General features: G+C 44.4%; 1 protein-coding gene across 2 annotated transcripts in view; it reads right to left on the bottom strand.

The window, feature by feature from the left end:
• Positions 1-26,105, bottom strand: part of Il17rd (interleukin 17 receptor D) — a 56,954-nt gene that overhangs the window by 5,919 nt on the left and 24,930 nt on the right. For both annotated transcript variants that reach the window (XM_051176743.1, XM_051176744.1), the window contains exons 2-10: positions 11,959-12,016; positions 8,884-9,009; positions 6,862-6,980; positions 6,260-6,380; positions 2,598-2,642; positions 2,355-2,506; positions 1,738-1,803; positions 1,178-1,232; positions 589-699 (exon numbers count right to left, since the gene is read on the bottom strand). In XM_051176743.1, coding sequence (XP_051032700.1) covers positions 589-699; positions 1,178-1,232; positions 1,738-1,803; positions 2,355-2,506; positions 2,598-2,642; positions 6,260-6,380; positions 6,862-6,980; positions 8,884-9,009; positions 11,959-12,016 — 853 coding nt within the window. The remainder of the gene's footprint in view (positions 1-588; positions 700-1,177; positions 1,233-1,737; positions 1,804-2,354; positions 2,507-2,597; positions 2,643-6,259; positions 6,381-6,861; positions 6,981-8,883; positions 9,010-11,958; positions 12,017-26,105) is intronic.

Here is a 26,105-nt window from a genome sequence, read left to right as displayed (position 1 = left end):
GAATTGTTTAAGTACAATTTTTAAAAGTAAAGCATACCAAAACAAAATTTCTTTTCTCTCTCTCTCTCTTTTTTGGGGGCGACAAAAGGTTTCACAGTATTACCGAAGCTAGCCTCCAATTCCTGGGTTAAAGTGACCCTCTTGCCTCCTGCCTTAGACTCCCAAATAGCTAGGATACAAAGCTAGTGCCCCCATGCTATGTTAAAGCACACAAGTCTTAAGTGGACGTCTTCATGACTTTTATGTAAGTTTATACGTGGGTAACCCACCTAGACCAAGATATAGCTCATCTGCAATTTTCAGGTGAAATAACTAAACTTATCACTGATGAAGCCCTCCATATGACTCTGTTCTCATACTCAGACTTCCTGCATTTGAGAACTGGATTTTATGCCTCCCCATTGCCAGGTCCCAGAGATTAAAAGACAAATATTTGGATTCTGGGAACTTCAGTAGGCAAGGAACTGGCAATGAAATCTGAGGCACCCCAGGCCCTCCTGGAGGAACAGGGCTTCCCAGGCTCCCACCCTTGGCCTGCCACACACCAGAAGGTGGAGAGGACAGGACACGGTGCAAAGAGACAGTTACCATGTTGTTTCTTTCTGCACATCACAGTGAAAAGTGTTGCGAATGCGGAGATGACAACCAGAGGCACAGTGATGGCCACAGCTCTGATGGGTCCAGCCCACGGAGAGTGCACTGGGAGATTTCAAAGAAAAAGCTTTTAAACTTAAGCAGAAAAACAGGTTCACAGAGGGGTAGGAGAAGTTTTTCCCCTTTTGTTTTTAAACATAAGCTGACTAACAGGTTCCAGGGTCCCCCAACCACCTTCTACTCTAGCTGGGCTGTGGTGATTATAAAAGGATTCAAGTTCTCTTTAAAGGGTTGTAGAAAAGAATCCAATAGTTCTGAATATGCTGGGACAGTAAATACCTAGGAGCCAGAACTTTGCCTAAGGAAAGGCCTCCTTCCCACCACTTTTCTTCCAAGGACAATAGCCTAGTCTCAGCGGCAGATGCCATGCCCACTTTGATCTTCAAGGCACCACCAATACAAATGTGCACGGAAACTCATTTGAGAAAAGGTGACTGTGTTGAACATGAAGGACACACAGAGCATAGAATACAAAGCCTGCTCTCGAGAGTGTGGCATCAGATCCCAGCCGAAGGGGCCTTACCTGGCCTCACTGCATACTGCACCACTTTCCTAGTCGTGTTGTTGTCATCCACCAGCTACAGAGCAGAGAGTGCTGTGTCACTATCATTTAAGTGATGGAACATCTATACACCGTATCTACAAGGGAAGTAGACACTGGCGACTTCATTCATTTCCCATCCCCGTGCAGTGGGAGCACGAAGGCAGTTTAACACTTTAAGTCAACCTTTTTCAAAAAGATGGAGCAGGAGATGGCTCCGTGAATAAAAAATATTTGTTGTGCAAGTTTGGAAACCAGAGTTTAAATCCCCAGGGCCTGCATAAAAACCAGGAGCACGGTATGAGTATCTATAATCCCAGAAGGGAAAGACAGGAAAAGTTAGTTTTCAAAGTCATCCTCGGCTCTATAAGGAGTTTGAGACTATCCTGGGCTACATGGGACTCTGTCTTAAAGTAAATAAACAAGCAAAAGACTCAAAATTCTATGGGAACTGCTTCCTGTGGAAATAACAGGGCATTCTGTAGCTGTACATACCTCAGTGACACAATGTAGCAAAAAGGGCATTCTATGGCTATGCATACCTCAATGACATAACCCCCTGGAGAAACATTTTGGAGGAGGCAGCTGCTTGTGTCTGTATTCTGATCCTACAAAGAAGCAAATAGCAATTCAAATGCTCATGTCTTAGAAAAGGCCTCAGGCCTCTTCTTCCCAAAGCTGAAGGAGACTTTCCACTGGTTTTGAGCACACTTAGTTTAAAAACAAAAACAACAAAAAACCAAGGGCCACTGATCTGCTACTGACTTGGCTCAAAACCTGTGTTTTCTCCTTCCTAGCTATGTGAACTCCAACCAGTCTGATGACCTCCCTGAGCACCAGACTTTCCATCTGTGAAGGATGAATGGAAGGGGCTGTTTGATGAGCAGCCCAGATTTGAACAGCAGAAAGCTAGGGATTGCCACACAGCACCTGGTAGATACTTAAAACACAATACAAACTAGAGATATCTGTGCTTTCATCCCTTGGTTCTGTGTCGAACTACCCTAAAAGAGCCAAAGTGCCAAGGCCAATGTTAAATCGGCTAGAGGCAGACCCAACAGCAAACGTTCTTAAACATCCACTGAGCTTGGGAGCTTAACACTTACCCAGCCACCCAATATCACTTTGAAACGTGTGTGTTCCTCACACAGTCACTCACCTGCTTACAAGTCCTCCGCCTGAAGGGGCCTTCGTGCTTGAGTTTATAGTGAAGATAGAAGCCACGGAAGCCAAAGTTCCGTGGCGCATGGTCGAAGGACACTTGCACATCTGAACCGTGCTGGGTGATGTTCAGATTTCGAGGCTTCCAGACTGTGAGGAGGAAGGACCCAGTAAGTACCCAAAGGCTGTCCCAACACCATTATGGGGTAACACTTTGAGACAACAGATAAAATGTACTTACAGGGCTTACAGGCCATGTTGTCAGGTTGTAACAACAGGTCACAGGCTATTAGGTTAAAAAAAGAAAGAAAGATGGCTAGTTTTGGTTTTAGGACAGTTCAATGTCTTCCTTCTATAACAATCGAACAAAATATATACTGGACCTGGTATGCTGGAGAAGGTACAAATTATGTCAACTCAACAATGATTTTTCAATACAGTTATGTTACATCTTGACAAAAATTTAAATGATGAGAGCATTTCCTGCCACCTATGTAGAAGCTATGTAAAGCCACCGAGGTTTCTAAAACCTGTCTATATTACTTAGCTTCAAGACTCCAAAGGCAGTGAACTATTCATACTTCTGTCACTCAGAATGTCCCACTGTGGAGATGACTACACACAAGAGGGCTCTTTTCTTTCTTTTTTTTTTTTTTTTTTTTTTTTTTTCTTTTTTTTCTTTTTTCAACATTTATTTATTTATTTATTTATTATGTATACAGTGTTCTGCCTACACGGATCTCTGTATGCCAGAAGAGGGCACCAGGTCTCATTATGGATGACCACCATGTGGTTGCTAAGAATTGAACTCAGGACCTCTGGAAGAGCATCCAGTGCTCGTATCCTCTGAGCCATCTCTCCAGCTGTGTAAGAGGGCTCTAGAGTGGTTCTGGTAACCACTGAGATGTTATTTCAGCCTTCACCAGCATTCTACTTTTTAGGCACAATTTTTCATAAACACATATCTGATTATTATGTAGAAAGCAAGAACAGATGTGATACATACATGGTCTTGACCTAATGAATATCCTTTTAATTAGAAAATTAAGGCATACAAAATATCTTGGTAGCATAGAAAACAACCTCATTAAGAATTTGACAAAAGGGCTGGAGGGATTGCTCAGCAGTTAAGAATATTGACTGCTCTTCCAGAGGACCAAGGTTCAATTCCCAGCACCTACATGGCAGCTCACAACTGTCTGCAACCGCAGTTACAGGGAACCGAACACCCTCACACAGACATACATGCAGGGAAAACACGAATGCACATGAAAAAAATAAAAACAAAAGCCCAAAAAACACAACTTTGCAGGGCTGTGGCAGAGCACGCCTTTAATCCCAGCACTCAGGGGGCAGAGGCAGGATGGATCTCCATGAGTTCGAGGCCAGCCTGGTCTACAAAGGGAGTTCCAGGAACAGCAGAGCAGTTATGCAGAGAAACCCTGTCTTGAAAAACAAAACAACTAAAACCAATCTGACAAAAGGAAACATGGATACAGGCTAAGGCTAAGACCTCACCTCACAGAAAGTGAGGAGTACAAAGAGACCAGTCACAAGGAAAGGGGGTGCCAACCTGGATGAGAAACTGAAGATCTCACGGTGACTGGACACCAAATTTAAAAGCAGCCATTCAGGGAGATGAAAGAGAAGCCACTGCAGAATAAATGAGGGAGGTGCCCGGGCAGTGTGGCTTCTAGTGCTCAGCTCTCAGCAAAGCCCTTTGCCCACTCGGTGAGTGAGGGCACATCTATTTAGTGTATGGGGGGGGGGGCGGGGGGGGTTCTTCCAGATTATTACAGAGGTGGACTGCATTAATATTTAGAAAGCATTTAGAATGGAGACTGAAGAAATTTTAATGTTAATTTAGTGAAATTTTCTAGAAAAAGTGGTCTTGGGTGTGCATTTTTCTATTTTATATGTGGGGGTCAGAACATCAGGGGACAACTTTGGGGAGTTGGGTCTCTCTTTTCTCATGTGGATCCTGTGAAATGAATGCCAGTGGGTCCCTGTGCTGCCTTGCCTGCCTCAAACACGGCTTTTAATCTCATCCTGACCACCCTCGTGATATTACATTTTACTTTTTACCCTTTCCTTCTCAGCTTCTTATTCCTAGGCTGTGTCTTTGTTTCTTTTTAAATCACCTCCCAACTGTCTTTTTTTTTTTTTTTTTTTTTGAATGCCAGAGGGTCTTATGCAAGCTAGGCAAGTACTCTACAACCAAATTACAAAAATCATACCTGCCAACAAATATCACATTGCTGTTATACAGAGATGCATTAATGGTGATCACAGTGTCATCAAAAGATAAATGCTGAACTGGTGAGATGGCTCAGCAAGTAAAGGCATCTGCCACCAAGCCTGATGGCCTACCTGGAGTAATCCCCAGGACCCACATGGTGGAAGGAAAAGACCAAGTCCCTCAAGTTATCCTCTGACCTCCATACCACACCATGGTGCCTACACACACACACACACACATACACACACACACATACACACACACATACACACACTGTGGCACCTGCCCCCCCACCCTACACATGCACACAAAATAAATATAATTTAGCCAGGCATGGTGGTGCATGCCTTTAATCCTAGTACTTTGGAGACAGAGACAAGTGGATATCTGTGAATTCAAGACCAGCCTGGTCTACAGAGTGAATTCCAAGACAGCCAGGACTACACAGAGAAACCCTATCTCAAAAAACTAGACAAAAAGGATAATAATTAATAATAATAATAATAATAATAATAATAATAATAATAAATGTTTTAAAATATCAACTGGCATGGCAGCTCATGTTTATAATCCCAGGGCAGGGGCAATAAGACTATCAAGTTTGAGGCCAGCTTTAACTATATAGCTAGGTTCTATAATCAGGGCTCCAGAGTAAGGCCTTGTCTCCATAAATAAACAAGCTAACAAAAAACTATATGTAAATGAACATCAATCGTGATCCAAAACAAAGCAGAGAGAAGTATCTCTAGTTGGGCCTAGCCTAAATTTTCTTGGTGTGTTTCCTTTCTTTCCTTTTTCTTGGCTTTTTGAGATGGGGTTTCTCTGTGTAGCCCTGGCTGTCCTGGAACTCGATTTGTACACCAGGCTGGCCTAAAACTCACTCATATCTACCTGCCTCTACCTCCTGAGTGCTGGGATCAAAGGCATGCACCACCACCACCCGGCTTATTGGTATATTTGTCTTTGTATTAGGATAGGGTCTTGCTAAGCAGCAATGTCTATACAGATCAAATTTGCAATGTTCTCCCTGCTTCTGTGCTGAGTGCTGGGATGACTAGCATGTGTTGCCACGTCTAGCAAATGATTGTACATGCCAGGCAAGCACTATAGCACTGTGCTATAGCTAATGCCTGCTAACCTTTACTTATTTATTTCCTTTTTATTATCTTGAATGTGTATGGGGGGGTTTGCCTGCAGGCATGTCTGTGCACCATGTGTATACCTGGTGTCCACAGAGGTCCACAGAGGGCACTGGATCCCCTGCAACTAGAATTACACATGGTTGTGAGCTGCCCTGTGGGTGCTGGGAATCAAACCCAGATCCTCTGGAAGAATAGCCTGTGCTCTTAAGTGCTGAGCCAACTCTCCAGCCTTTATTCTTGAAAATGCATTTCTGAGCTAGTATAGTGGCTCATGCCTGTAACCCTAGTATTCTTGAAGTGGAGACAGGAGGACTGACATGGGGTTAGTGTAACCTGGGCTACCTATTGAATTTCAGGACAACTTGGATTGTAGAAAAACCATGTCCCCTTTTCTTTTTTTAATGTAAACTTGCTTCTCACCCTGCCTATCAGTATCTGGTGTGTTTTTCAACACATCTGTGGAGAGATCAATGGGAGCAGAAATTACTCCTTTGGGAGCCAGGCAAGAAAGACCATACTCACCCCGGGTTCTGAAGAAGAACGGATGGTAATTGCTTTCATTTTTAATGGAAGGGAAGGGGACAATCTTCACAAAGTAATCCGTTTCAAATTTCATATTCAGGAAAGGCTGAGATTCCATTCCCTAAAAGGAAACAAAGACACATGTAGTGTGGAGGAAATGTCCACCCCCACCTACAAAAGACAGCACACTCTACACTATCACTTAGACACAATTGCAGACCTGAGCAAATACCAGGAAAGCAGAAAGTCAGGTCAACTTGACAGACTCAGCTTGGGTTTGGAACCTTGGAGCTGGAGGCATCTAACAAGGATGAGCCCACAGTACTCTTCAGACCAGACACCTGGGAGAGTTCTAACTGCTTCAGTGTAACTGGAGAGGCATGTTTACCACAGCTGAAGAGGCCTGCTGAGGAGCTTTCCTGGGTGTGTGGCAGGCTCAGCTGCTGCCTCCCATTCTTACCCACCTTGGCTGAGCTGAGGACCCCATAGCCCCCCCCCCACTCCCACCCTCACCCCCTTCTCCAATTTCAGACTTTCAATAGACCATTCAGACCCCCGGAACAATGGTGTCTTCAGGAGCACATTCCCTGGGTGTGACTTACCGCTCTTTTGAAGCTACTGTTGAGTTGTTTCGGGTCCTTTAGGATCAGTTGTTGGCACTGTCTTCCCTCTGACTTCAGCTCCTCCAGTATTACTCGAAATCCTTTTAGGAATTCAATGCCTAAACAAAACAGAGTTTTTTTTTTTTTTTTTTTTTTTTTTTTTATGAAATGCAAACCTAATTACTTTTGAACACTTTCCTTCCTCCAAGGTCGAATCCTCTCCAGCTACACACTGAAGCTACTCTGCCAGTGAACAGGAGAATGCACAACGTTCCTTCATTCCTCTGTGACAGCTTGAGTGATCACTATCATGGTACCTAATACATCTCTAGCCCACTCAGCCACTGGAACAAATATCTATTGCTTTTGTAACACTTGGGTTCAATATTTAGGATCACAAAGTCTCCAGTGGAATGCATAATTTCAGGCACACAGAGTTGACAATAATCCTAGTGAATGCCCCCAAACTTTGTTTTCAATCTCTAGTTTTAGCTATATACTTCCTTGATGTGTTTCACTGGGAACTTACAACATTCCCAACAAAGTGTATGTCTGCGCTCAAGAGGGTTCCTAGGCTTGAGATTAAATATTTTAGGGAATTGGCGGTCTTACACTAATCATGCCTGAAATGTAGATACCCAAGGGCTGCCCAGTGTGTGCTCTGCATACAGCCCTCAGAGGCCCCAAGATGCCCACAGTGCTTCTGAAAGGCACCAGCCCAGCCTCCACCTGAGTTTCCTCCCACTGCACATCTGACTAGATGCTTTCAAAAGGATTAAGCTCTGATGGCCACAGGAGCCAGCACTGGGGCTCTGTATCCCATGGAGACTGGAGTGGCCCAAGTGCAGCTGGAGTTCCCCAAAGCTGGCCTCAATTGTTGAGATATCGATTTCACATGCTTTCTGAACACCAGACAAGCAGACATTTCCAACCCTTCCCCTCCCAGGGCAAAAGTAATTACACAGGATGCAATTAACCAGGTGGGGAAATTATTGATGGCAAAGGTCACAGAAATCTTTTTCTCTTTTGAGCTGGTCCTCCAATTCTGTAATTATTTGATGAAGAGCACATATTTCAATGTGGCTCTGGCAGAAAAGCCACAATTAGAGCCTCATATTGTAGAACCTGGGAATTTTTTGGTGCATGGTGTTTTTCAATCACAAAGCTTCCTGTAGAGTGACAAGAGAGTCAGACATGATGACACAGTACAACATCTCTGCAGGACCTACTATTTAGATCTCATAGGAGCTTGCCTTTTGAGAGCAAAAAAAGAAACAACATTTGGGGCTGGAGAGAGGGCTCAGCAGTGGTGGCCTTTAATCCCAGCCCTGGGGGGGGGGGGCAAAGGCAGGCGGGTCTCTGTGAGTTCAAAGCCAGCCTGGTCTACACTGAGTTCCAGGGCAGGCAGAACTATTACACAGAGAAACCCTGACTTAAAAAAACAAAAACAAAAAACTCAACTTGGTCTCCAACTCTTAAAACTCACTGATTTCGTGCTTTCTTATAAAAACAAGGATTTCCTGTTGGGGGTGGGGGGAGGGAGAGAAGTAAAAAAAAAAAAAAAAAAATCACAAAATGTGCTAAAGGTGGACCCACATGTCATTGTGACGGTAGAGAACAGAGATCACTTACAGTGGAAGGCAAAGCCAATATGCCCTTGGACAGGCCACAGGCATTCGCAGGACCATCACCTCCCTCGACTAAGGCTAAAGCACTCAGCCTGGGCTACAGACTAAAACCTTGCCTAAAAGTAAAACCATCACCAATCACACTATCTTTCAAACTCATGATTTTCTAAAACAAGGAAACAAAACAAAACACAGGCCATGGGGCAGTTCTACAAGCTCTGTATGTCCTGTGTGGGTGCGTGTGGGTGTGGGTGTGTGCATCAGCCAGGAGGGTACAACAAAGGACAAAGGCACCAGTGTCCTTTCTCAGCGTCACTGTCATCAACACACCACACATGGCCACTCATCCTGGCATCACCCATCCACCACAGAGAATGTGACCATGACCACTTACCAAGGGCCCCTGGGGACCAAAGAATGGAGACTGCCACTTGGTCATGGCAAGCGTACTGGCTGACCGTGATGTTCTGGGCATCGGCAATCATGTGCTTCCCAACTGGGTTCAAGTAGGTCGTACAGTCTGCAGAGTTGGGGAAAAGAGAACAGCTTCAGTTTTTAACCTTTATTTTCAATTTCATCTTAGCAGACCATGGTATTGTCTAGAGGTGCCAAATCCACTCTTATTAAGAATGTCCTCAAAACCTCAAATAAGACACTAAAGTTGATTATGGCTTGGGAAATACATTACCCAGGGATGTAGCTGTAACAACAAAAACCCACCCACTCTCTGGAATTAAAACGCCTGGACACTACTAGAACTGTTGGATACAGTGTGGATTATTTTTGTGTCAGCCATTAACTGAGGGTTTTTCCCCCTTACTCCTATCTTATTACTATAACATTTCACTGAAATCACTAAGTACCAGTTCCCAACATTAAGGAGTGTTGGGAAAGAAAACCCTGTTAAATCCTTTGGAGCATGTTTGTTTTCAGAAGAGAACAAGAGGGCAAGGTCACTAGGGAAAAGGAACTAACAAACTGTTAAATAACTGAGAATCTATAATACAAGGCACCATGTTTGAGCAATAAGGATGCTAGCTAACATTCTCAAAGACAAAACAGTTTTCTGAGAGATACCTACAACACTGTTAGGTCTCCAAATGCCCAAACTACTAGCAGGGGGAAAAGAACAACCTACTTTGATTTTTGTCTGATGGTGTCAATGTAGTCACCACTGACTGAGACACTGTCCCTGGGTATTGGAGACTACACCTTCAAAAGCTGCCCTAAGCTTTGAGTCAGAATCATGCTGGGTCATCACAGAATCATGCTAGATCATCTTTACAGAATTACCACATTCTATGGCAGATGCCCTTGCCGAGAGACCTGTTTTCTGGCTTCCCCAGAATTCTCATGATTCAACTCAGATCCCCTCTTCTGTACCTACTGCCAAGGGCATTCACATCATCTGCCCCCAATGAAGCAAGGGGCATTGCCCTGGGTAGAAGACCCCCGAACAATTTCTATGACACTTAGTCAGTCTGTTGCATTCCTATTTCCTGTTGCTGTGCTCATTTCCCGTTTTTATAACTAAAAATGTTTGCTGAAGGCATCTGGAAACACAAAGGGATATAAGAACAACGGAAAAGTCATCCATGCCTCTCACCGCACACAGGTAATGCAGTGAAGATTCCAGTAATGACTAAGAGGCAGGCATTTGGGCAAAATTTTTATACAACAAATCAGGGGATTATAGCAAATGCTTATAAAACCAGCATTCTGGAGGCTGAGGCAGGAAGGATCAAGGGTTCAAGGCCAGCCTGGGCTACATGAGACCCTGCCTCAAAAGCACAAAAGAGCAAAACCAAAAAGGCAACCATAAGACATTTTTAAGTTTTATAGCCATAGAATTTTTACTATAAGAATCCATATTAAGGGGACTGGAGAGATGGCTCAGAGGTAAAGAGCACTCACTGGCTGCTCTTCCAGAGGACCAGGGTTCAATTCCTAGCAATGGCATGGCAGCTCACAACTGTCTGTAACTCCTGTTCCTGGGGATTCAACATCCTTACACAGACATACATGCAGGCAAAACACAAACTTACATAAAAATAAAAGTAATTTTTTAAAATTCCATATTAAATGACAAATATTTTTTTGCAAACGAGCTCTTGACTCTAATACAGGATCTGCCCGGACCAAGAGCACAGATTAGGACAGAAAGGACAGTTCTCTACGCATGTCTTTACTTAGGTGAATCATGTATCATGGGCTTGCAAATCTTTCATTACCATCATGGCATTTACTTGAAACATGCACACACCACTGACATGAAGAGCCTGCTTGTGATGTGTAAGTCTTTCTGGGTAACTTTAAATACTCAAGCCAGCAACTGCGAATGTGAATTTGAAACACATATGCCTATCTTAAAATTGTCACACTGTATTCATGACCTCAAAAACCCTTGGTCAGAGTACAGATGATCATTTCATTGATTATTCCAGAGGCCTCCAAATGAGATGATTGAGAAATCAAGAGCCAACTAACAGGAGTCGCAGCTCCTCTTATCATGTTTATATATAAATTATCGCACATGAGGTGAAAATGCTTACAGCTCCATGTAATGTCCTCAGCCTACAATGGATTATAAATGTTTAATCAGAAGTAAAGTCACCCTGTCCTTAGATAACAATTCAGTCAGGAAAGTTCAACAAAAAGCGTTGCTGTTTGTATTCAAGCACAGCTGCATGGACCTCTGACACCAGCAGATAGTATTTACTGGGCATCTACAGCAGGCCAGCCACTGAGGGGACAGTGTGAAGACTATCCCAGTTAAGCCTCAAACTGATGCTGTGGAGATGTTACATCACTTGTCACACACACGGATGGGAAACTGAACGTGGGTACCTCAGAGATGGCCAACCCAAGACCCCTGGACCACCCTGAGATACAGTTCTTCTTGGTCCACTCAGTATTTGTGCATGTGTGTATATTGGGGGTGGGGTCTTAAATAAAAGGCCAATATTGAAAAACATTTTACAGGGGTGGGGTGTTTATTCTTAGAACTTCTCAATATTCTTAGAAACCACATCTGGCTACATCCAGTAGGAATTCCTCAAGACCACAATGAGCTGGAATTAGGAAGCCAGTGGCCCCTTCAGATCAGATGGGTTGCCCAGTATGCCAATCTCCATCCTTGCCTTGAGGCCTACACTTGAGTAAATTCACTCCTTCATCTCTGGTGGGACCTACTGACATCTGTGTTTTCTCTTAAAGACAAGGCTATGTCCTGAGGTCAGGTCGTCACATTCGACTTTCTGAAAACCACATAAGACACTTGACCTGTTCAAGCTCCCAAACACGTCAGTGGCTAAATGGAGACTAAGCTGGTTTAACTTTTGACAAACAGGTTCAGAAAACTCCTCAACCCCTGGATCTGTGATGTCCTTGATGAAGTACAAGTGTGTGAGCTTTGGATTTCTGAAAGAAATTGCCTGCCTTCTTCCCTGTAGCCAAGTTGGTTACTTACTGTCATATCTGAAGGTGATGTTGTGCAGTCCGCTGTTTCTGCTGGCTGGCCCCACTCCCTGAGGAAAAATGAGAACAAAATGCAAAGTGAAACAATTTACTTTCCCAGGATGGAAATGAAGGAAGCATTGCAGAGGTCCAGGGTCACACAGACCTATCAATCGACTCCTACTCCTTTGGCCCCCACCACTACTCCGAACACCCTCCAGTCCAAGAAATGCCTACCCATGGGGAATCTTGGGCACTCTTACCCCTAAGACAACAGGCACAGACTGGTCTATGTTTGGGGGTTAAATAATTCATTAGCAATAAAATTAGGATAGAGACCAGGGCTGCCAGATGGAGCCCTTCCAGTTGGATACTCTGATTAGTTATAAAACTCGCCTACAGACAGCCTCATCCGAAAGCTCTGGTACGGCAAGACAGATAGGCAATTCCTCAAGTCTACGGAAACCAGTTCACATTCCAAGACTGGAAATGAATGTGGGAATAAGCCATTATTTTAATGAGAAAATTCTTCACTGCCTCCATACTTATGCTGGGAATACACGGGGTAGGTCATAAAAGAAAAAAAACTTCAAAACTTGGAATTCTTAACTCTTGGTGATGTGGCCATTAGCCATCTGCAGCCTTAATAGTAGGGTAACAACGCCACCAGATTTCCCACTCCAATTACAGCAGCCACAGAGGGAACACCAGATCCTCCCTTTGACCCTGCCTCTTCCCAACCCCAAAGCTGACCCTCCTAAGAAAGACCCCCAGATCAGTCAGCCCAGGTCTACTGACTCTGTTTAAATATTTCTTTAATAATCTGCAAATGTGCCATTCGGTATTAATTGGGGACTTCTCTAAAATATGTTAATTCTGAAGTGCTAAATGATGGGAAAATATTTGAACCACACAGCTAACGTTTCCACTTAACAAGGAGGATGTTGGGGAGAACCATATGCTAGCAGCCTGGTGTTTAATAGGCAATTGTTACACTGAGACACAATGTGGAGAACACTTCGGATGGGGCCCAGGATTTCAGGCCACAACCCCATCACTTCCATATGCTACAGGCATGTTCGTATTGCTTATCCTGAAGCCAGGCACACCCACTGAAACCATATCCCTGAGCTCAGATATACACAGAAAATCACAGCTGTGCAGAAAGAGGCAGGCAGGCACACAGACACACCAAAGTGAGGAATAAGCAAGCAATAACGCACAACTTAAATCTACTGATTGCAGCCAGCAACTGCAGAAGCTCCCTTTCTTTCTCCAATCCTTTCTTTTCCAATCCTTTCTTCTTTGAATATTGGGAGCCTGAAGAAAATCTCATGGTATCAAACTTTGGAAAGTAAAATATTAAGAGCATTCCTCACTCCTTAGCATACAGTCTGTTAGATAGAAGCCCCCTGACTTCCAGACAGCAGAGACCCAAATAACAACCAGGAAGAGGGCAAATCCAATTCTCACAAGGCTTTAGGAATGTTCAAAACTGCCAACCATGCCACTCCTCCCCCTTTCACAGCCCTAAGACATAAACAAACGCACGTGCCATGATGAGCCAGACATTATTTTAGGTGATGTAGTATGTATAACAGTCATGAATCCACTTCATGAAGTTGCCTGACACTCATACTTTCAGAGAAGAGTAACTGGTCACAAATTGCAAATCCCTGGCCCACCAAGCACTCCCCACTTAGATGACAAAGTGTATGTGGCTAAAGTAAAATCGTGAGCAGCAGAGAAAGCCGGGTACCTCTGCAAGGTAGCCTCCAAATAAGGATGAATGAAAGATGGGAACAATATGTACAACTTGTACACAAAACCTAGGAGAGGAAAGGCTGGCAACTGGCCATAATGCTGAGGAAAAAAAGGAGCTTCAGGATAGAAAAACCAGTGTGTTCTCAGCTGGCAACCAAGGGACACCACTCCCCTCCACTGAGGGTGAGTCTCCTCAATTATCTGGATGGTTTTGTTTCTTTCGTTTTAAAGAATGTGCACAGCAGCTTCCTTCTGGGAGGAGTTTTAAAGAAGAGCACAGATACCCGTAGAAGTCATCTTTCAACACTGAAAGCATTACATTTAAGAGGAGGTGTCAAGGGGCTCTATCTAGTGACCAATCCGCGTAACTTGTGAAACTTGCTTAGCTTTTCCTCTGCTACTGTTCCTCTCTGTCTTTTGTTTGTTTGTTCCCCATAAATTTCCACTGAGGCATGTTTGTAACAAATATTTATCAGCACTTGCAATGGCTAATGCCTGGTTTAAAAAAAAAAAAAAAAAAAAAAAAAAAGAGCCCAAGACAAAGACCTATGCATTGCATGCTGTGTTCTGCACACAAGAACTGAAATTCATCCCAACAAGGTTTCTGATGTGAGGAGCTGTCCAAAGAGGCTCAGGTGAGCTGGCCTCAAGGACATGAAGACATGTGTGAATTGCCCACCCATTACCCACTGATGGTTCCAACTTGTCCTACGCCCTTGGGCCAATATCTATCTACAAATCAGACCCAGACCTTGACTTCAAGAGGCTCTAGCCACAAAGGTGAGGTGCAAAAAAACACGTCCATCACCTACCTTCCTTCACCCCCATGCCCCCAGTGCCTCACGGGCTCCCTACCCCTCTGTACCATTCTTGGTGTGGCCCTTTATTGCCTGGTTTCCCAACAAATCTCCCTCACCCCCCCACTCCCATCCCAACCCCCCACAACCATAAGAACACTGCAGTTCCATTTGGGTACCCCTGTATCCCCAGAATTCCCTTCTCTTCACATTCCGAATGAATCCCTTCTCATCACCAGGCTGCCTGACTTATCTAGTCTGGCCCTTAACAAATTATGTTCCTGACACATCAGTCTGCCTGTATGCTCACTAGAGAGGAACATGGTCATCACAGTCCCTACAGGTCCACTAGTGTGCCACGTCTGTGATTGTAAATGTGGAGATTTTAATCCCACCGACAACTGCAGCTCCTAAACCCAAGAACTAGTCTAGACACCTCTCTGGGTACCAGTTCTTATCTGTACTTTAAAGATCTTTTGTTCTTGTAAGTCCTTGAGTGCTCTTGTAAATTTCTCAGCATATGAGCAGTAGATCCTCCACTAGGCTGTCCTTACTCCCCAAAATGTTGCTCCTGGACCATAGGAACTACCTTAGAAATACTGTACCCAGGCTAGGCCACAAAACACTGCTGTTCCCTTTACATTTCTTGGCAGACAGAAATGGAAGCCTCTTAAACGTGCTTGCGTCTAGCGCTAGAACCTGTGACTTATTTCGCACATAACAGAAGGGACTATGTAAATACAATTAAGTTCAAGGATGCTGAAACGAGGACAAGTGTTCTGAGTTATCCTGGTGGCCACTGTACAGATCCTTGGAAGAAAGACCCTGAAGGGTTGGTACCAGAGAAAAAGAGATGTGATGGTAGAGACAAGAGAGGGAGGGGGAGACCAGCTGACTAGAGATTACTCCCATACATCACTTGAACACAGAAGAGGAAAGAGCCAGTGAACCAAAGAATGTGCACAGCCTCTAGAGGGTGGGCCAGGGAAGGAATGGATTCTCCCCTGCAGCAGCATCCAGGAGGAGCCATTGTTGACAACACTTTGACTCATCTCATAGTTCTGACCTCCTGAACTACGGGACAAGAATTGTGTCATCTTATGCCATGAAGTTCAAGGTAATTTTCAGAGTAGCAACTGAAAGCTAACTACACGCTGAGTGAACAAAACGGAAACAAAAACGGAAGGACATGTCTGTCCCTAAGTATGGTGGAGGAGAAAGCTCATTGTAGATACGAGGGGGAGCATAGCCAGAGGAGGGACATCTGACAGAGCCACACTGTGTGTGGAGAGAGAGCCACACTGTGACACTGTGTGAGGAGAGAGGAGAGTCAGGTAAACAAAAGGCCAGGTAACCAAAATGTCTAGATTATGCAGGAAAGGGCAGCTGAAGTTAGGGCTGGAGAGTTCAGAGTAGGGGACAGGGTATGCCAGCCATACCCTGTAACAGGTAGTGATGCTAGAAGATGCTGGTATGTTAAATAGGCACCTTAGTTAGCCATTTATCCTGGGTTTGAGACCTACCACATTCATGTTTCAACCACAGCACAGATGAACTGAATCTCAACATAACACACACAGCATGTGGTCGGTTGTACCTCCTGCACCCACACCAATCACTGTCACTTTCTTGCCTGGCTGCAGACAGGAAACACCGATCCCTCCGAGCTGGGCCTGGCATCCTGGCATCCTGGCTTCCTAGAGATGGCTTTTGATGGGTTTCCCTGGAGTTTGGCTTATGGGATGTGTTTTCCAGTCACTGCCCTCCCACTATGTGACCATAGGCAGGCTTCCGACCTTCCCTGAGCTACAGAGCACAAAAACAAAAGCCCTTGGAAAGGACCAGTGTGGGACTCGTGAGACAATACATACTAAGTATTCAGCCCTGAGTCAGACATATAACTCAGAAATGCCCACGCAGAGCTTCCTGCGAAGACACCTGCCTTAATAAACAGCAGAGACCTGAGCTGCAGACAGGTGACAACAGATGCATCAGGGAGCCAGAAAATCAGAGGCTGTTCTGCTGCCCCTGTCTCTGTCTCCCCAGTGTTGGGATTACAGTATGGGGCTACAATGGGTGTGTCTTTAAAGGGGGGAGGCTCTAAAAACAAATCTCACTTCTTTTGGATGGATGCTCTTACATTTCCTCTTAGGTCTATACTGTGTCTGAACGTTACCAGCTTTCTGAAAGTTCCTTAGTTGGCTTGAATGAGAGCATTCTTGAATTTTTGTTTTGTTTTTGTCTTGTCTGGCCTAGAACTGGCTATTCAAATCAGGCTGGCACACAGATGCACCCATCTGCTTCTACTGCTGAGATTGGTGTACACTACTGTAAGGATTCAGGCATTGTGTTGGCCTGCCCCTGTCACCTGGCAGAATGCACTCGGGGTGCCCTGGTCAGCCCAGGGTTCCATGATTACATAGTCTGCATGCAGGTGCAAAGGACCCCTTTAAAAGAAAGACACCGCTCTCTTTCCTGCTGTTCCCCTGGGGCAGAAAGGGCTTTTCCTGTCTCCCTCTTCTGTCCTTTCTCTGTCTCTGTGTCTCTTTACCTTATTTTCTTACTTCCCCCTCAATAAAACTTTCAATATGAGTCATGTCTACAGGATTCTGTTCCTCCATCTGTCCACTGTCCATCACCCGCTCCAGGACCAGAGACCTGGAGACAGCGTTCCTATCCCAGGCAGACCTCAAACTCTATTAGTGCAAGATGACTTTGAACTAATCCTCTAGCTTCTACCTCCTGAGTGCTGGAATTAATTACAGGCCAGTGTCACAATACCCAGGTTATGAACACTAAGGATCAAACCCGAGAGGGCTTCTTCAAGCATGTTAGTCAAGTCCCTTGAATGTAATCCTGTTTGGGCCTCACCATTTGGCCTGCTTTCTTTTGCAAAGGGTAGTGTCACACAGCACAACCTTCCTTAAACTACACCTGCTCCAAATGGGAGTAAGATGGACCCAAAATGCTGCCCAGACACCAGTGTCTTTAGATAGCCGTGAACACTGTAAACCTCTGGAAATTGGCCACAATGGCACCACGTCGGGGAGGGACCCTGCCCCACGGCCAACATTTTGTGTTCAGGCCTTTGCTTCTTGACAGATGGCTAGACCGTGATCCAGGAATTTTTACACCTTGAATTTTATTCCTTTAGAGCACTGAAGGATTATCTCCCTGCCCTCTCCTTCCTGGGTAAGAGATGTTTTCTCCATCGAGCTCTCATTTGCAGCTTCCACCCTGCTCATACAATAGTGCACCAACCAAAGGAAATTTCACAGCAGTGCTCCAGGCACTGGCCTGGCTTCTTAGTTCCCTTTGGAACAAATTAAAAGCTACCGTAAGAGCAGCAAGTGGGGGTGGTTAATTAACTAAGAATGTTGCACCCTGAGGCCACAGCATTGGCATTTATAGGTTTTGAATAACATGAAACAAACAAGTGCCTTTAATTCTCAGCTCATTAAATATCAAAATGGTGTAGTAGCTAAAAGCCTAGGACTGTTTCCTACAGAACAGTTTACAAAGCTGTTGACCAACTCTGTGAATGGCCCATAAATCACTAGGGAACACCGACTGAGATTTGTGTATGTATTTTTCGGCTTAGTCATGAACTTATTTATTTGAACAGAAACCTATCTATCAAGGGGTGACTGTATGCCAAGCCCAGGAATATGGGGTAGATATGAGATAGGAGTTTTGTTTTGGTTTGGTTTGGTTTGGTTTATTTGTGGGGGTGGGAGGGTGGGGATGGAGGAGATGTGCTGATCTCTGTCTCTCTTTTCTACTGCAACCTGTGCATTTTTCAGAGATGGAATTCCCGCCACAAGTATCAGCAGAACAAATTCCTTTATTTACTGGTCAGTGTTTTCTGCCACCTCGTCCTGACCTGCCTGCCACCTGGTCTGGGTGAGTTGGAGCCCAGCAAAAAACAGGCACACCTAGCAACTACTGAAAACAAAGGCCAATCCCTGCTTTTTACTGCCCACAGCATCATCTCCACCTTGAGTTCCTGGAGTGATCAGAGCAAAAGATCTTAGGAAACCACGAGGCTGGAAATGTACAAATGGACACCACCAATAGATGGGGCATACACTAGCACACACAGAGTAGTGGGTCATGTGACTATACTAGTTCAGATGTCTTTATAAACAAAGCCAGATCCCACTCACTCCAGTGCAAACCTTTAACTCAAAAAAAGTGAGCAAAGTCCCAGGTGATGTAAGCCAAGGAGAATGCTTCTGAGTCCAAAACACAAGGAAAATGAATCAGAAATCCAGCCCACGCCTGGATCTACTCAAGATGCATTCTCTCTACATTCCTGGGAGCTATTCTCTCATCCTCCACAGATCCAAGTAGTTTCAGAAAGGAAGGATACCAGCAGCCTGGCTTGGGGAGGTAAGGTCTTAGATGGCCAGTGAGGAACACAGAGCTCTGAGGGAAAACCTTGGGTTCCCACTATGATTACTAAACCAGTCCCCAAAGCCCTGGAGATCTTAGGTTAACTAAAGAGATTTGCTTGGGGAGGGGGAGAGGAAACCACTAGTCCACAGCATGGTCTGCACACCAGACCAGAGCCATAATCAAGATTCATCCCCCAACATGATGCTGGCTGATCAGAGCACACATGTTCCCAATTTCATGCTCCCCAAAGGGAAGCTGAAGGGACAATTATTTCTGAGCTCTAGCATGGAACCAACACAAGTTAATTACCATTTGTCTGTCTTATCAAACTGAAGTCTCTCATTTTCATCCAGATTTTACTTATTCTCCAAACCCTGAACCCACCCTTCCACCAGTCCATTCTCTGAAGATAACCAGTGTAAAGACATCCACACCAGCTGATCCGTATTACTCCAATCGAGGTAATAGTAGCCACTATGGGATTTATGTGTTAAAAAATCCTTATTCACTTAAAGATTTTCTTATTGTTCTGATGCTGGACTTGTACTGTTAAAATCCAGAGATGTCAACACATATATGTATGCACGAACACACACCGACACAGACACACACAGCTGGCTTTCTTCTGTGCTCAAAAACAGAATGGAAGGCCAGAATGATGGTTCGTGCCTATAATCTCAGTACTGAGGAGGATTGACATGGGTTCAAGGACAACCTAGGACATACAGTGAGTTCCAAGACAGTAGGAGATACAAAGGAAAATCCTCTCTCAGATAAACAAATAATAATAATAAATAAAAACAAGACGCTGGAAAGACGATGCAGTGGTTAAAAGCCTTTGTTCCAGGGGATCCAATGCCCTATTCTGACCTCTGTAGGCACCTGTACAGGTGTGTGCATAAACACACAGAGACATACCTATAAATAAAACTGATTTTTTTAAAAAAAAAAAACCAGAACAATTCCCCACTACCTACTTGGTTTTCACAAAGCCCTTGGAGGTCCTTTCTGCAGTAACTTTGCTAAGGATGTTAGCTGTGTGTTCTGTGGCTGATAAACCCTCAGATTGTTGCATTTTTTCCAGTTCTGAAAACGTCAAAGGCAGGCTGTAAAACATGCCTCTGGGACTGAGGGTCCCTCTGCTTTACACCATTCCTTCAAGTGAAATGAGAACCTAATGCTAGACAGCGGACTTCTTCAAGGTAAAAGGCAGGCTATCTGTGGCTAGGAAAGCATACAGAGCCAACTCAGACAAAAGACAAGCCGTAAACACTGGGTACAGACAGAGAAGCAGCAAACGACCAGCCACTGAAATACCCACCCAGCAAATCAGCTAGTAACTCACTCTCACTTAACTGTGGAAGGAATAAAGACTCACTCTGGAAGCTCAAGAAAGTCTCTTCCAAGAGAGCAAAACAGTGATTAGACAATGGTGGAAAACTTAAAGCTATAAACATGATTGTTATGCTCAAGCTGGGAGGAAATGTTCAGCTCAAAACCTAGCTACTAATAAAAGCCTTAGGACCACACAGGGAGCAGTGTGCCTAGCTGTACCCACTTCAAACACTGCTTCAGAAGGCAGGAGGGGTCTCCAATACTGTGTCACATCTGGAATTCTGCTTTTATGGCACAAAAGCCTGAGAATGGGAGACTGTGATGTTGCCATGGGAACTCTGTCCCCCACCCCACCCCATGCCTGTTCCTAGCATATCACCCACATATGCTTCCTTCAAAGTAGGTTTCTCCAATTTGGAAAGGGTGGAAGGTGGCCCACCCTCTTTGATTTTAGTGCTAATTGAAACATTACAGGTTATGTTAGAAAACAAGGTTACTTTGCAAGATGATTGAGTCTGTCTACATGATGGTCCCGGACTGAAAAACCCTTAAAATATGAGTGGGAAGCAGCAAGTTAACATTATATTCCTTTTCAAATTTCTATTTATTTAGGAAGAAGACAAGGTCTCATTTTCTCAATCTACAAAAGTCTAAGTGACTCAACCTGTGTTCAGACTGCCTGGCACTGAGCCCAAATTTAGACTCTAGACGGCAGCCCTAAACATATCTCTGCAGGGTGACACTTTAGGTTAAGGACCCTGGTGCAGTTAAGGGGATAGGTTTCTAGAACACCTTTGGAGAAGCCTGTAACATTCCAGTCTCCCATGGAAATACTGAACTATTTCAGTGGGTTCCAAGCCTGCTTTAGGCCTCCCAGGAGCCAACACTGTGATCAGACAGAGAACTTACTTGAAACCAGCTGTGTACCTGGGTATGTCCACTCATGGGATGCAAACTTCCAACTGTTCCATCTAGGTGTGTCTTCTAAATCCCACATGCACCCACACCCACAAGGGATAAGGAGGGTACTGGCAATGCCGGCTTCATTTCTCACCCTTCAGAAGCTCAGCTTCCTGGGTCTCAGTTGGCTCCAAACATCATCTTTTACTGTATGAGCACCCCACCCCCACCAACCAATTCTAACTATAATTTCCACCTAAACTGGAATGAGCCTTCCAGTATGCGTCTGCTTCTGCAAGATCTGGCCTTTCCCAGTGGATTTGCTGTGGTTAGAATCGAGGCATTTCAAAAGTAAAGAAAAATTCAACAGGCTGTCTGGGAAGATGCTAGTTTCCCTAGGCATCCTGGCTCCTGGGTGACACTAAAAACCTGGCCTCCAGATGGATCCGTTTGCATCTAATCTCTTAGATACCACTTCCTAAAATGTGCAGGGAGAATCTGCCTGTGACTGGAGGAGCCAGCCCACATGCCCCCGCCCACCCTCCAAAAAACCAGGAAGTCGACATCTCAGGCTCCAGGTGTTAACACTTAGAGCATCCTGCCCAGCCCCCTTCAGCTTTGGCCGCCTGGGAGCCGGACACAGCAATTAGGCCTTTCCCCGGCTGGGCGCCTTTGTCCCCTCACTAACATCATTAGTGTTTGACTTCCTGTGTACAACAGGGCGGGGGGGGGGGGGGGGCAAATGCCGGCTGACCTGGGCAAGGCATTAGACTTCCTTTGTCAAAGACCCTCAAATGTTAACAAGCATGTGAACAAGGTTCTCCTCCCAGAGCACTCCCCTCAGCCTCTCTCTTCCAGCTGTGGGAATCAGCCTCACTGGAGAGAAATACAAAGTCTCAAAGCTGAGTACGCCAGCAGTCTCCAAGGAGCCTTCAAATCTCAGTTTCTTAAGCTTTTCGGCTGGAAACATGCACTTGCCTAGTTCCCAAGGTTACAAAGGCTGAACAAAGAAGGTGACTGCGCTCAGCAATCCAGAGCCCTGTTAAAGACAAGGACACAAGGTCCACAAACACTAGAGACTAAGACTCAAGATCGTCACAGAAAGTTTGTGTAATGACCCAGGCTCTAAGAAAAACACTGGTCTGACCTCAAAATGCAGTGACTTGCTAAATGGCTGCATCCTGCTCTCTTTCCATCATTAAAATACTCTCTGCCCTCCTCACAGGGAGTTTCAGCTTTGTGTTTGGGGAACGGATGTCTTAGAGAATTTGGTAAATAGCTGTGACTTGCACCACATCTGATTACTGGAGATTCCACTTCCTCTTAGTAGCTTAACAACCATGTCTACTGATTGAAGCCATGAAGATTCAAATGGAAGGGCAGGTTTTTGGAGGTATAAAATCTTGTAAGTAAGACTCTTGATTAAGTCAGCTGCTAAACTCCTATGAGCCGTGTTTGTTTCAACTCAACAGTTGAACACTTTGTCCAAGATGCCAGGAATTTCGATGTGTTCGAAGTCACATCAAAGGCAATAACTAGTTCTATTGTTTCATGGGGTAAGCTCCTCAGAAAGGGGTCTCTCTGGCTTTTCAATCAATCACAGGTGCCAAGGCATGTGATGTTTTGTTTATGATCTAACAAATAAAGCTTGCCTGAGCCATAGAGACCAGGCAGTGGTGGCGCATACCTTTAATCCCAGAATTTAGGAGACAGAGACAGATGGATCTCTGTGAGTTCAAGGCCAACCTGGGCTACAAGAGAATAAATCTGTCTAAAGGAGAAACAGGGCTCACACAAAGGTGATCCAGCATTTGGGATGGCACACCTTTAATCCCAGCACTACAGAGATGGAGACATGAGTGATATGGCTGGCTAGAGAGGAATATAAGGGGGCAAAAGACAGGAGAGAGATGCAGTCTGAGGATTCGTGGAGACAGATGCAGTCTAGGCAGTCAGTCTGAGCACTGGCCTGAGGATTCGTAGAGACAGGATCACACTTTCAGCTGAGGTAGAGGTAAGAGCTAGTGGCTGGCTGCTTTGCTTCTCTGGACTTTTAGTTCCCCCCTCTCCCATCGCCCCCAATATCTAACTCCAAGTTTTTGTTGTTATAAGACCAAAGATAATTTGTGCTACAATATCATGTCTAAGTCCATTCAGTTTCACTGAAATCAAGTTTAAAAATAAACCACAATGTAGCTAATTCCTTTAAAAAAATTTTTTTTAATTTCTGAATATGGAGGAAAATATCCATAGTATCCACAGATGGAGAAACAACTGATTTTCTCAGTCCTGCTAAACATGCCTTTATAGAGCATGGTTTTTGTGGTTGACCTATAAACTGAGCTAGGTTTTGTATATATTTTTAAATATTTGCCTAAGTGCCACTATCAGGGATAACCTGAAAATCCAAACTTCATTCTATACAAACTCTACACTGACTTTTTCGACAGGAGTTGCACGATACAACCACATGTTAAAGCTAAGGTGCTAGTACATAGCAAAGAACACCACATGATGTCAAGACCCCCGGAACTTTATTTCAATCAGTGTTACACATTTCAAAGGGTAAATGAATCTTCCACTGGTTCTGACTTTTTACTCTTTGTCAACTCATTTTAAAATAGCGGTATACAGAAGGATAAACTCAAACACTAATGACCCCACCCCCCAACTTTAAGTCTCCTTAGCTCTTGGATGAAAGCCATTAGTCTGCCCTTAACTACAAGCAATAAATCTAGATTTTTTTTTTCATAAGTTCCCAGTGATACCACATGGAATTTCCATTAAATCACACACATGCAACCACACACACAATGACACATCAATTAAAATCACTATAGCGTAGTTGGGCCAGGAAATAATTGTTTGTCAAGTAACCAGCTTTAATTTCCTTAACAGCCAATCGGTCCTCCTGAGAAGACTTAAAAAAAAGAAAGTATTAAAATCAAGTATTGACATCCTGGATGATTTTACATTTAGATAAATGTTCCCAGAGATGGAAGAAGCAATGCTATTCCCAGGCATCAAGCTTTTCCTGCAATTCCTCTCCAGGGCATCCAGAAAAGATTGCTCGGAAGAGGTCAGCAGGAAAGCAAATTTCTGAGACAGACAACATAGAAGGACCTGCAGCTGGAAGCATGGAGTGGTCCCAGCATTGATGGAAAGTGCCCATTCTTTTACCCCACAGAGGCAGGCAAAATGGCACGCACTCACACACATGCACCCACACACAGTAGAGGAAGGCAACACACACACACACACCCCTATCTCTTTTGCTTATCCATGCATCCATCTCCTTAATGCAGACTTTCCATGGAAAATGTTTACAAAAATCAAAGCACACTGCAGAAATAAATTAGAAACCTGTAGCATTTTTTTGTCACCAAGTTAGTGTGAAAGAAGGGCTTGTTAAAAAGGATGAAAAGCAGTGTAAATTTTTCTTTGAAAAAATTTTAAAGTCCAATTTTCCATCTAAAGTCATTTCCAAACAAGAATGGGGAGCTGGATCAAAGTGAAGCCACAGTCAGATGAGTAGCTTTGGGGACACAAAGCCACTACCTTCCCACAAATGCTGAAGAAGAAAATCCCAGAGGCATGGCAGACCCAGGGCTTTGGGACCAGGGGGCCTGGAGGGACAGACTCCTGTCTGGTATTTCTCCTCTGACCTAGGCTACTTCATCTTTACAGAAGTAATGGAAAGCACCTTTAAAAGTGAGAATTAGAAGTGCTGGGCCAACTTCTTTTCAAGGTCCAGTCACTCTAACCATCCATCAATACTTTCCATGAAGGGAAGACACTATTATTAAAAAGTAGCTAAGCCAAGCCCTACCCTGCTCTAAAGAACACTATACCCATGGAAAGCAGAGATGCTATACTCCACAGGATCTGTTGGTACTGGCTAGACTGTCTGCTGCTGTGGGTGCCCTGAGTGCCACTGAAGGGTAACCAAATTACTATAATTTCCTACGTTTCTTTTAAATTATATAAATTTAAGGAATTTTGTGATTAGGTAACTTCTTATGTGAGTAAGAGAACTGTGTAAAATTAAAAGGGAAACTGTCAAATCCAGGAAGCAGACTGACAATGGTCTCTCTGCCTCCACCGTAATCAAATTATGGCTTGTGTTAAACCCAAGTTCTTCCGCTCTTCCCAGAGGGTCAGGGCAGCTGAAGGAAGCACAGCAAGGTGGGTTGATTCTACAGAACAAGCTGCGGACAGAAAACAAGGAGTCCATTTTGAGAGTAGAGTCAAAACATGTAGCCTGGGCACGGAAGGAAAAGGATGGTCTGGGCCTTCCACACTTACCCAGTGTAAATGTGATAAAGTAAGTTCAACCTGAGTGTCGCTGCTGCCTGTTTGCTCACTCACAACAGACCACAGCAAAGGCCCCAGCCAGCATCCAGCAGCAGCAAGGTGTCTCCAGAGCTTGAAGTACACTTTTGCAGCAGCAGGCTATTCCAAGTGAAAATAAATATAAATACAACTAACTACTGCCTCCGGGACTTTACAATTAATTTTGGAAAGCAAAGCAAGTACTAGCCTGTGGTGGTGACATATACCTTTTACTCCCAGCACTGGGGAGGCAGAGGTTGACAGTGAATTTGAGACCAGCCTGGTCTACAGAACAAGTTCTAGGACAGACGCCAAAGCTACAGAGAAACCCTGTCTCGGGGGGGAAAAGTAACAAAACAAAAAACAAAAACTACTTATGTGACGTTACACTTGCTAGAGTGAATGTGCAAAATTAAACCGTATTGGGGGGGGTGAGTGTGTGTGCTCCTATCATGGACATCATGCATCTTCATTTATTACTCTCCACCTTATCTTTTGAGGCAGGGTCTCTCATTGAACCCAGTTGTTGGTCATACTATCTAGCTAGTGAGCTCTGGGGATCCATCCATGCCCCACATTCACAGGATACAGACACTTGGAACCCAGCCTTGCACACCAGGCACTTACCTTAGAG

This window comes from Phodopus roborovskii, unplaced genomic scaffold (assembly GCF_943737965.1).
Source record: "Phodopus roborovskii unplaced genomic scaffold, PHOROB, whole genome shotgun sequence".
Lineage (NCBI taxonomy): Eukaryota > Metazoa > Chordata > Mammalia > Rodentia > Cricetidae > Phodopus > Phodopus roborovskii.
This window is presented reverse-complemented; position numbering and strand designations above follow the sequence as displayed.